The following is a 13,047-nucleotide window of genomic DNA, read 5'->3' as shown; positions in this document are numbered from 1 at the left end:
CAAGGTGTCATCTATTCATCTGATTATAATAAAATGCTTTCTTTTCAACAGAAAAACCTAAAACTTTGGTTTCATACTTCTTGAAGTCTGTAACTTAGAAATTTTGACCAATACTGCAAGATCTTCTAGGAATACTAATTCATCTAATATGTGGAAAAAAAGTATATGATTTATTGAGCAAGTAATGCAAATTCTTTTATAATCTTATTGTAATGCACTTGTTTATTAATATTTGACTGTGGATAATGTCACTGTATATAGTTTAAAATCTTTGTTTAATTTTCTCATTTTATGTCACTCATTTTGAAAAATGTACATATTTCTAGTTTATGTTTATTTGACAATATTTATCCTCAATAAAGCCATTTTAAAAAAATATTCAAAGCCACTGAGACCAACATCTAAAGACTTCAAATGGGTAAACCTTGTACAATTATATAACAATCTCAAAATTCACGACAGTACCAACATGGCTTCACAAGAGTTCTATGCCCACAGACAAACGCATAAACTTAGCAATTTCAACTAAAAGAAAATACATCAGAACATTTAAAAACAAAGCATCATGGTGGTCCACCAACATAAATAAACTGTACAATAGGAAAAAAAGTCCTCAAATTGTGCAGACCTCTAGCTCCTCAAAGTATAAAAACATTAAGAGTACTGAAAATATATCACTACTAGTAAAGCAGCCCATGAACTTAGGGTAGCTTCTGAAGTTATTAGAGACAGCTACTAGCCCTTCTTTAGCTACACTAGGAAATACAAAAAAGTCAACAATGCCTAGATCCAGCCATATCCAGGAACACTTACTCCAATGTAACAGACACTGCCAATACTTGAACAAAAGGTTTAGTGCAAACTTCGCCTCCAGAACATTTCCAAACTCCACAATTCCTTACACCCCCTTTTATCACCAAGGAACATGGACTAAAAGGTGCTATTAAAGGACCAAAACTACTTCCTCCAGGACATCAGAAAGTATACCTGGATGTTTAATAGTGTCAAGCATGCCCTTGCAGAATCTCTCTCCTCAAACTGTTAAACCTTACATTAACTGCAGGAATTAGTCCTGAATCATGGCACATCACAGTGGGTGCCTGTCCACAATGGTGACCCTAACATGAATGTGTCTTACAGGAGGTGTAGTGCTGAGACAGCTAGAGGTGAGGAATAGAAGACAAACGTAGCCAATGTGGAAGGAGTCTAACAAAAGAGGGGAAGACAGCGAGTTACAGTACAGGCAGGAGTATACAGAGGGAGTTGAGCAGGGATGAGGTTGAACAAGAATGATGTGCTAATCTGGTTAGCACACTTGCACACTCAAATGCAGAGTATTTGAAACTTTAGCTGTAGTTTTAATGACTTTAGCAATCAGTCTTGTCTTAATGTTTAGGGGGATGGAGCTCCAGGTATTCTGACACCTGATGGGAGTTAAAGGAGCAGCCTACAGAGTTATTAGGTTTTAATACATGTAGGTGGTCTGTCAGAAGAGCTTCTGGGCAGATTTGAAAATGGAGTACTTTCTCTCTTCCATGGCAGTGCAAATGCAACATTTTAACATACACTTATACAATGTCACTATGACAACCTGCGCCCAAGGGCCTCAGTCAAATTCAAGTAATGCATTCCACCATGCAAGCTGAACACAGAAAAGGCTGCTTACTTACCAGTATCATGGCAACATGTGAAAATCTCTCATAGGTCTGACAGATGTAAGCCAAGCCTGTGTCATCAAGTAGTATCTTTTGCAGAATAAATGTCGCAACCTGTAAAACATCAAAAGAATTTTAATAAACAATGCAGTAAGCAGCATACACAAAGTGTTATACTAAAAAGACTCTTGCTGTAAACAGATAATGGGGAAAACACAGCTGCAAAACCAGATCTTCCGTAGAGATTCCACCAAAGCTAGTGCTCAGCTCAAGGAAAAGGTGGAAGCATCAAATCTTTCACTTACAAGTAAGGTAAAACATTTTGTTTTAGTAGTCTTCAATGTGACTCGTTTTAGCAAATTATGCTAAACACTTGCACAGCTTGCCTTATAAAGCTAGTACCCGCATCCCCAAGTCTTTCAGAACTTTAACACAACACACAGATTGAAACAGACTGAAACGGCAGTACAGCCTCAAACTTATTACACTTGCAGTGTGTGTTTTGGGGTGGCATGTGATGAATCCTTACTTCTACAGAAATAGTGAAGACTTAAAGTCTTTCTGCAAAATTACTTGGCAGGAGGGATCCTACAGCAGCTAATACAAGGAACAGAGAAGCAATCAGTGATGTCAAAACTGGCGAGTGTGTGCTTGTTGTAGGGGTGAGGTGAAAAAAAGACTTTCACAGACGTGTAATAGCAGGCCAAAGCACTGGAAAGCCTACTACAAATGTGACCTTACTGCTGGAAAAAGAAAATGAATGGGGAAAGTATGGACCAATGACTAGATGGCAAAAGTGCTTAAAGTACAGTTTTGTACCTACCATAAATGTAGATGTTCGAAGATCCACATTGCTGCAGTCCTTACACTTGGGTAGTCCGCTGTCCTCGGTCGGCCCGAATATCAAAGTATAAGGCTGATGTCGGTCAAGGCGCATTAGACTGACATCAGGACGTCAGGGTACAAATGCGCATGACCGACGTCATATCCTCAGTCTTTTCTTGTCCCAGATGTCAGAAGACCCTAAAAAGAAAGGTCAAAACCAAAAAACAGCAAACAATCCACCAACCACCCTTACACTAATAATATGTACAATATACACAATATTTACAACCCAACCCACACAACCGCCTCTAAAGACAGAGGGGAAGGAGGGAGGGTAAATTGGACTGCAGCAATGTGGATCTTCGAACATCTACATTTATGGTAGGTACAAAACTGTACTATGTTCTTCATCTCACATTGCTGCAGTCCTTACACTTGGGTAGAATCCCAAAGCAGAGGTAAGGGAGGATGGCAAATCTATAAAGCAGGAGGAGCTGCCAGAATGCCCTGTAAAATTGCAGTGGCAAAACCAGCCCTAGATTTAGAGTAAAGTGGAAGGTGATAATGCTTAGAGAAAGTATGCACTGAACTCCAAGTAGCTGCCTCCAAAATATCCTTAGTTGCCACCCCCCTAAAAAAAGCTGTCGAAGTGGCAGTAGCCCTAGTGGAATGAGGCCTAATCCCAGCTGGAATCTCCTTGCCATGATGGGAATAACAGAAAGCAATGCAAAACCCAATCCACTTAGAAATAGTTTGTTTTGACACAGGCTTGCCCTGAGAACTCAAAGCAAAAGAAACAAATAACTGCTGAGACTGCCTGAACCCCTTAGTCCTGCTCAAATAATATCGCAACTGCCTGTGTACATCTAAAGTGTGCAAAATCTTTTCCCCTTTATTTTGGGGATTTGCATAAAAAGTAGGCAAATGAATAGTTTGGTTTAAAGCCACACTAGAAACCACTTTAGGCATAAAGGAAGGATTAGTACGTAAAGATACCCTATCCTTATGGAAAATCAAGAAAGGCTCAACCGCCATAAGGGCCTGCAATTCAGAAACCCTTCTTGCAGAGGTAATGGCCAACAAAAAAGCAGTCTTCCATGATAAATATTTCAACTCGGTAGTAGCTGCAGGCTCAAAAGGTTGTAGAGTGAGTTTCTCCAACACAAAATTGAGATCCCAAGCAGGAGTAGGAGCTCTACGTGGGGTCTTATATTCTTTGCCCCTCTAAGAAATTGCTTGAACAAAGGATGAGAAAACAATGGTGGGTCACAGTCATAGTGAGCCGAAATTGCTGCAGCATGAACCTTAATAGAAGAGAAGGACAAACCTTTGTCCAATAACTCAGTAAGATATTGAAGAGCCACACTTAAATTAGGCTCAGAAACATCAAAATCCTTTGCTGCACTCCAAAATAAAAATCTCTTCCATTTATCTGCGTACACTTTCCTTGTACTAGGCCTTCTAGCTTCCAGAATCACATTCAAAACTTGCTGTGGAAGTTGAGACCCTCTATGGTTCAAAACAGAATATGCCATGCTGTTAGGTGAAGAGAGTGAAGCTTGACATTGAGTAAATGACTGTCCTCTTGAGACAACAGGTGTGGAATCGAAGGCAAAGGCCATGGAGGCTCCCGTACCAGACTTCTCAGTAATGGGTACCAGTGCTGTCGAGGCCAATCTGGAGCTATTAAAATCATCCTTGGCTTGTCCTGTCTGACCTTTAGAAGTACCTTTGGGAGGAGAGGCAGAGGTGGAAAGGCATACACATGAAGATTGCTCCAATTGAAAGAAAGAGCATCCACTTTCCAAGCTGTGGGATGAAACCTTTTCGTGCAAAACTTTGGCAGCTGGTGGTTCAGTGGAGAAGCGAACAGATCTATGTCTGGAGTTCCCCATGACACTGTCAATTTTTGAAATACATGAGGATCCAATTTCCACTCGTGGGGATCCATAATTCGTCTGCTCAACACATCTGCTAAGGAGTTCTGTGCTCCCGGCAGAAACCTTGCCTGAAGAGTGAGATGTAAACTGAGAGCCGTCTCCCACAAAATCATTGCTTGCCTGCATAGAGGATAAGAATGAGTTCCCCCTTGCTTGTTGATGTACCACATGACAGTGGTGTTGTCTGTTAGAATCAACACCTGCCCTGGGAGAAGTAAATCCTTGAAAGCCATTAATGCAAACTGGACTGCTAACATCTCCTTCAAGTTGATATGTAGATGCTGTAATCTGGCAGGCCACTTGTCTTGTATCCACTTTCCATTCAGATGAGCTCCCCAAGCTTTGTCTGAGGCATCTGTCGTTAGAATCTGACTCGCCTCTGGCCGGGTCACAGAGAGTCCCTTGTTTAGGTGACATTCCTGAGCCCACCATAAAAATTCCTTTTGAATGCAAGGTATTATTTGAATGACAGTGTCCAGATCCTGGCAGTGCTGTGTCCATACATTCTTGAGGTACCATTGCAGCTTCCTCATATGCAGTTTGGCATTGGGAAGCACCAGAATACAAGATGCCATGAACCCCAAGGCTTGAAGGACTGTCCTTGCAGTCAGCCTGGACTGATGAGATAATTGATGGAAGTACAGAGAAAGATTCTTTTGTTTGTCCGGGGTCAAAAAGGCCATCTGGGATGCTGTATTCAGTCTCACACCCAGAAAGCACATGTCCTGAGAGGGTACTAGACTGGACTTTATTTCGTTCACAGAATACCCTAGGCATCTTAGCACTGCTATCACATATTCCAGATGATGAAGAAGCTCGTCCCTTCCTTGAGCCAGAATCAGGCAATCGTCCAAATAAGGATAGATCTGTATTTCTTTTAACCTGAAGAAAGCTATCACTGGAGCCAGAACTTTCGTGAACACCCTGGGCGCAGTAGATAAGCCAAAGGGCAATGCAGAGAACTGATAATGAGAATTCCCCGCCCGGAAACGCAGATACTTCCTGCAACTCAGTCTGATAGGAACATGAAGGTAAGCCTCTTTGAGATCCAAAGTTACCATCCAATGATCTTTGCCCAGCAGAGGTAAAAGCTGTTGTAACGTCAACATTTTGAACTTGGGAATGTCCAGATAAGTGTTGAGGATAGATAAATCCAAAATTGGTCTCCACGTGTTCCCCTTCTTTGGTACTAGGAACAGGCGAGAATAAAATCCTAGGCCCACTTCTGGCATAGGGACCGGCTGTATGGCCCCTATTTGAAGTAACAGAGAAATTTGTTTGTGAGCCTCTATGCTTTGCTGAGGAGGAACGTCTGGCATGCCTTTGAAAGGAGGCAAGGTATGGAAATAAAACCTGTAACCTTGGTTTATAATATCCAGTACCCATCTGTCTTGGGTAATTAAACTCCAATTTTCCTTGAAAAGTGCCAACCTCCCTCCCAAAGGTGCTGCCAGACGAGAAGGCTCTGGCAGCTGAAAGGGTAGGTCATTGGGTCTGTTTACGAAAGGACTGACCCCTGCCCTCACCCGAAGACTGAGCAGGTGAACTCCCTGTTCTAGGCCTGAAAGAGCCCTGAGCTCTACCCCTACCACGTCTAGATCTACCCCTAGACTGGGAATCATAAGAAGGATACGTCCGACCCCTTGGTAGGCCAATTTCTACTAAATTTCGGAGGCTGAACCTGCAAAAAATCTTTAACAGTCTGCATAGACTTAGCCTTGTCTTCCATTTTCTTCAAGACTGCCTCAACAGGTGAACCAAACAACACATCAGATTGTAAAAGAGCATCTAAAATCCTTGTCTTAACATGGTCAGATAAATTCTGGTCCCTCAGCCAGGCGTGCCTGCGAATAACTGATCCAGTGGCAGCCACCCTAGACGAGGCCTGTACAGCATCAAAACCACATTGCAAAGAATGCTTACCCACCTGTTCCGAAACATGGACCAAATCTTGTAACTCTTTACACAATACCTTCCGCCAGAGCATCTACCTTAGACTTTAATTGAGAAAGTAGATAATTTTGGTATTTCAACATGTGAAACTGGCAATTCAAAGCCCTCATAGCAAGTGTGGAAGAAGTATAGACTTTCTTTCCCCATCTATCCAAAGCCCTGGCCTCTTTATCTGGAGGAACCGGATTTTTAACAACAGAAGCCTTAACACCCTTAGGCCCCTGACTAACAGTTTCTGGGTCTGCCCTAGGACTCTTAAAAAGATACTTATGAGCTTCAGGCACCCTGTAATACCTATCCGGTTTAACAGGAGCAGGAGGCAAAGAATCAGGATTAAGAGAAGCCTCTGCAAACACATCTTCCACAACATCCAGAACAGGAGGTATAGCCAAAGGCCTATGTTGAGGTAAAAACAAAAATTCCCTAAGCCTTTTCCTGGAATCAGAGAAGTCCTGACCTTCCCACTTAAAATGCTCCCTCATGGCATGAAGAGTCTCTGAAAAAGAAAAATCCTCAGGAGGAGAAGCCGAAGGAGTAGAGTCATCTACATCAGAATCAGAATAAGGAGAATACTCCTGCAAGTCTTCAGCCGAAGACTCAGACACATCCGAAGCCTGCTCATAACTCCCCAACTCTGGCTCCACCCTAGGCCTCTTATCAGGAGGGGGCATAGAACCTCTAATTAAGGTAATTAAATCCTCTGCCATTTTAAGCATTTGCTTCTTGGGCACAGGATAGGAGTGACACTCCCAGAAGCTAAACCTGACCTGCCTCTTGGAGAAGCCTTGGAAACAGAAGGAGAGGGCCTAAGCACCTTAGGTAGAGAGGGGAGTACAGTTACCTGAGAAGCCCCTTCAGCCTGACCTGCCTCCTGGGAGGCCACATCCTGCAAAATCAAAGTTTCCCCCTGGGACTCCAGAGAGGCCTCCGTCGGAACCACCGGTTCCACTGACGCCTCTAAAGAACCGGCGTCCGGTACTGACAACTCTTCCTGTCTAGGCTTAGCTGCTTTGTCTTTGCGCTTCTTCGAAGAAGCAGGCGTCGGAGCATCCGACGGCATATTATAATTGCACCGCTTCCCGAAGACTAACCTGGCACAATCTAATCTTCTCTTAATAGTGCGCTTATTGAATCTAGCACAAAAGCGACATCCAACAACGTCGTGCTCAGGCCCTAAACAAGGAATACACAAATTATGATAATCCCTATGCGGTATCTGTTTCCCACAAGAAATACAGTTATTCACTTTTTCTGACATCCGGTAAACCACTGAGGCAAGAAAAAACTAAAATATTCCCCAACGGGGTACTTAGCCAACTTTGACTCGGTCTGAAACTCCGAATTCGAAAAATCTCAGAACGCCGAACGGCACTTGCAACGCTGCTTCTGCATCGGACCATGCGGCAAAAAAGACTGAGGATATGACGTCGGTCATGCGCATTTGTACCCTGACGTCCTGATGTCAGTCTAATGCGCCTTGACCGACGTCAGCCTTATACTTTGATATTCGGGCCGACCGAGGACAGCGGACTACCCAAGTGTAAGGACTGCAGCAATGTGAGATGAAGAACATCAGGAATGTTTCCAAGCAAGTTGAAAAGTAAATCACCCCACGTGGGACTTATTCCACTCAACATTCTAAAAATGAAATTAAGGGAAATACTTTTACTATCCATACCATAACCGTACAGAATTTGTAAATTTTACAAAAAAAAACATCTAAGTTTGAGACTGAGAAACATGTCAACTGAAACAGAAATGCTCAGAAGCCAGACTCAAACACAGAAGTGTTTGCATCAGCTGTATACAAAGGTACTGCAGAGAAGGATAGGAGTCTGAAATGTATACTGCACCCTAATGAAAATACAAAGCAGAGACTCACCTTCCAGAAACAGTCATCCAGCAAAACACAATGAAGTAGACAAGGTGGCAGAAGTACACCAACAGCAGACTGCTGGGCTGCCCATAGTACCTAATAAGCCACAGCAGAGCACAAATCTGCCTGGTGGCTCAAACCTAGTCAAAACTTCAATTTAACTTTGTTCAAGAAAGTGTACAGGAACAAGACAAACAGTTGTGCAAGGTGGACATTTAACAGTACAGGTTTGAATTCCACACTGTTGCAGTAGCCTTTTGGCTATATGGGTTGTATCCTGCCCAGGATACAACCGGCCAACTTCACAAAGCTGTCTCCTTCCCACACCTTCCCTGACTGGTCAGCCCACTGGTGGGAAATCAACATTCAGAGTGAAGAAGGCTTCAATGCATTCTTGCACATAGCAAGAGTGTTAGTTCACTCATCCTGAACCTCTAAAGAGGTAACAGTAATCCAAACTGTTACATCCCAACAATTAACTATATACAAAAGAGGAATTGTGGGTAGGTGATGTTACTGCAGTAGCGAGAAACTCCAACATATAGTATTATAGTTAAATACAATTAACACATATGTAAACTAGGTTCATCATTCTCACTGTTGCAGCAGATTTTTGGCTATATGGGTTGATTTCAAAGGCCTACTCTACCTAGGAGGAGGAAGCATAAGGATCCAGGAGCCCATGAAGAGTAGTCCTACCAAAGCCAGTCTTGGACCTGAAAAAGGAATTCAGTTGGCAATCCTTTTTTTTTTTTTTTTTAACAAAGTACAAAGGACCAAGTTGCTGCCTCTAGAATGCTCAGAGTCTACCCCTTTCCAATAAGCCACAAGTACATGCCAAGGATCTCTCAGAATATGTCTTAATACTGCCTGGAACCGATTTACCATGGTGATTATAAAAAAATGAGATAGTGAGGGACTACCACCTTGAAACAGTCTGTTTTGACACAGACTGTCCCTTCTCATTCTCATCATAAGGAATAGCTTATCAGCTTTTCCAAAGGACTTTGTTATGACAACAGTACCCAAGCTACCTATGCACGTCCAGAGTATGTAGAATTTTCTCTCACTGTTTCCAATGATCTGGATAAGAGACAGGATGATTGTTAGCTTCATTTAAAGTAAACACAAGCAACTGGCATAGATATTTGTTTTTAATGAGACCATATCTCTGTGGAAGCCCAGACAGTTTTCACCCACCATGAGAGCTTGCAAAGGAGATACTATCCTACAGATGTCAGAGTGATAAGGTGTGCAGTCTTTCATGTTATGAACCTTAAATGTGTCAGATGAGCTGGGGTGCCAAAGATATAACCCCTCTTCAGAAATGGTTTTACCCAAAACAGAGAAAAAGAGGAGGATCCGTGGGCAAACATGGTAAATTTGCTGCAAAATACATAAGAACCAGTGGTACATATAATTCCTGATGGTAGCTGACCTGTTATTGGCTAGCCACCACCTAGGAAAATCTTTTCCACTTGGCAATAAAAGATTTCCTAGAAGCAGGTCTTCTTGCCTCCTTTAGTACCTGCTGCATGTCATGAAAACAGGTGCCAAAAAGGAATCAAAATTGAATCAACCAGGCAGTTAGTCTAAGTTATTCGAGACTGGGGTCCATCAAACCTCTGTGTTCCAGGCTTGCTTGCAAGGAGTCCTGGAGAAGAGTTTGCTCAGCTGACTGTTTAGAAAGGAGGCAAAGAGATCAATACAAGGTGTTCCCCACAGCTGGATCAACTCCTGGAAGACGCCTCTCATTCATTTTCCATTCATGAGAGTCTGGCCTACTCCTGCACAGCCTATGCACCATTATATTTTGCTCTGACAAAATATAAGAAGCTTGGAGGGTTGATTAATGTTGTAGAGCTACCTCCCAAAGCCATCACAGCCAGCATGCACAGATGGTAGCACATCATTGTTGTTTTGTCTGCAATCACCTGAAGAGGTCCAGGAGACCACAGATGGAGATTTACAAGGCAGAGATCACAGCCAACATCTGACTTTCATGTGCTTTGGCATGTCCGAGGCATTTCATAATCCTTGCACTTTTACCCCCATAGAAACTGCTCCCCAAACAAAATGGATCAGACGGGAAAAGGGGAGACCTGCATTTACAGCCATTTGCTTCTCCACCACTGCAGTTCCTTTCTAACAAAGACCAATATTGGAATCAAATTCCAGAAAATTATGTTGGGTCCATGTGTTTTTTTTTTTAAACAAAATACAGATTATATATGAGAAAATTCAACTGACATGAATCAGACTCACGGAAGCCACAAACCCTAGAATCTCGAGATATTCTCTTATAGTTCAAGACAAACTAGAGATGCTCAGGAATGTTTTCAGATAAAAATTCACATTCTCCTCTGTAAGAAAAACGTTTTGCCGAGATGCATTTAGACGTCAGCCCAGAAACACAATTCTACAAGGAGTCAAGCAGGAATGGGGTACATTTATCCAAAATCCCAGATTGACAAGAAGAGATTAAACCTATGTTAACTATTAACATCTGTGAAGACTCTGCAAAGATGAGAAAGTTGTCTAAATAAATGTGTGAATGTTCTGCAGTCTGCAATGAACGATCATTGGAGCTAGACACTTTGCAAACATCTTTGGATTTGTAGACAACACAAAGGGTAATGCAGAAAACTGAATGGGACCCAGACAGAAAATAGGAAAAAAAATTGGAGAAAATGTCTTAAGGCCTGGCTAAAGGAATGTGATAAGCAACCTTTAGGTCTAGCGTTACCATGACACTCATGACAGGTAGAGTTTGAAGGGTCAGCATTTAGAATTTTGGTACTTTCAAAATCAGATTGAGAAAGGAAAGATCTAGAACTAGTCTCCATGAAAGCTCCGTCATAAAAGCTCTTTCTCTGGTGCCAGATGCACTCTGGAACAGAAGCCTTTGCCCCTTTGATCTAAAGGCACTGGTTCTATGACTCCTAGGGTGAGTTAAGAATTGAAGAACCTGAGGGGAAAAATGGTTTGGTTTGAAGGATGAGGAAAAATTCCCTTGCAAGGAAATATTTGCATCCAGTGCCAACTGCCTCTCCCAAACCACTTCTAGCACCCTTAAGTCTTAAAAACATCCGTTGGCAAAGGGGAATATAAACAGAGACATGAGAGGAGGGAATTGAGGATAGAATGCTGGCACAGTCATTCTGAAATACTACACAGATTTTATTTGAAAATATCTTTGTTCCCCTCATGTCATCTCGTTTTTCTCCCCATCTGGTTGAGTCGGAAGGAATTTCTTGTTTTGATTTTTAAAAAGAAAGGATTTGGGAGATGTTTAACAAAGTAAAAGAAGTACTGAATTAACTTTACTCTTAGAAAGGAGTTATATGAAGGAAGTGGGCTGGAGTAAATCCTCAAACTGTTTGCCCATAGCAGAATAAACGCTCATATGTGCCTGGTAGTTCCGAATTATGTATCTGTTCAATACCTTGCCTTCTTTGTCCACTGCGGAGGAGTTACAGTGTTTCCAGCTACTTGTTCTCCCCCTCCTTTTTGCTGTACTCTCTCCTGACCCCCCCTCCCCACCCAAACAGGACTCATCTGAAGCTACTTGGCATCCCTGTAGGCACGGGCGCCACCTTTATTCCTGCTCTAGCCTCGGACCCAGTAGCAACTCTAGGTTTTGGACAATGAGACAGTGTGCTCGCCAGAAAGCTTTTTTTTCTATTTTTTTATAGGTTGATAAGTTGGTGTTGCCTCTCTCTGTACGTGGCACTATACTGTGTACACAAAACAAAATGGAATTGAAGGGTTATGTTACAATGTTAACGGAAAACTTAGTAGTACAGCATTCTAGTCTGTAATCACTAGAACTGTTTTACTTGTATAACTATCTGTATCTGCATAGTATTACTTAGAATGTATGATAGCTTTGCTATTCTCCTGTTATAACTCATTTGGTTATGGGGTGAAGAACTTGTAGTCACTAGGCTTTGCACCTCTAGTGCTCATTTCCACCTAGAACCATCATTCATTCTCAGGCAGACTTGCAACTGGCTCTTAGTTGCCGGTTAACTGTGAGCGGCGTGGTTATAACTGGATTGTGCCATATCCCTTGCACTTGCATCATTCCTCAAGAGTGCGTTGTTAACTAGGCAGATTTCTGCCGTATAACTGGCTTTACAATTGTTTTACAATCACTCATCGGGCAAGGTTTGGTTTACCGTGTTCAACTTTGTAGTGCTCTCTAAACATGCTTTATTCATTACTCAGCACTTAAAAAAGAGGATTTTTAGAAGTTCCATCAAACCCACCTGATGTAGCTGATAACTGTGGGTCACGTAGTCCTCCAATTGCACTAGATTTGCCTGACTTGTTTAATTTCCAACAGGTCCTTCATTTTATCTATCTCACTATAGAGCTGCAATTATGCCTCCTACCCACAAACCTAGACAGGTCTATATCACAAAGTCTAAGTTTGAAAAGAGCAAACACTCTTACGTCGACACAAAATACCTGAAAGCACAGAAACTCAAATGTACAGAGCAGTGATTTTTTTCCCAGGGAAAAAAATAGCTGCTCAAAATAACAAACAAACAAAAAAAAAAAAAAAATCCAAAGAACAAAGTGGGGGGATTCGCCCCCCCCCCCCACTTAAATATATCAACTCAGAGATAGCACCATAGTGGAGGAAATGGCAGAGTCCCGACAATGGTCCAGCGATTTTTTTTTTTCACTGGGAAAAAAAAAAATCATTGTTCCGGCTGTTCGACTTTCTGCGGCTTCACGCATTTGGTGTCGATGTAAGAGCATTCACTTTTTTCAAACTTCGACTTTGTGA

At 42.2% G+C, this 13,047-nt stretch overlaps 1 protein-coding gene across 1 annotated transcript in view; it reads right to left on the bottom strand.

The window, feature by feature from the left end:
• Window positions 1–13,047, bottom strand: part of CNOT9 (CCR4-NOT transcription complex subunit 9) — an 824,888-nt gene that overhangs the window by 119,876 nt on the left and 691,965 nt on the right. Inside the window, exon 6 of the mRNA XM_044075238.1 lies at window positions 1,671–1,769. Within this exon, the coding sequence (XP_043931173.1) occupies window positions 1,671–1,769 (99 nt within the window). The remainder of the gene's footprint in view (window positions 1–1,670; window positions 1,770–13,047) is intronic.

Source organism: Protopterus annectens, chromosome 6.part0 (genome assembly GCF_019279795.1).
Source record: "Protopterus annectens isolate FY-2018-M chromosome 6.part0, PAN1.0, whole genome shotgun sequence".
Classification (NCBI taxonomy): Eukaryota; Metazoa; Chordata; order Ceratodontiformes; family Protopteridae; genus Protopterus; species Protopterus annectens.
The sequence above is the reverse complement of the archived record's forward strand: the minus strand, read 5'-3'. Positions and strand labels throughout refer to the sequence as shown.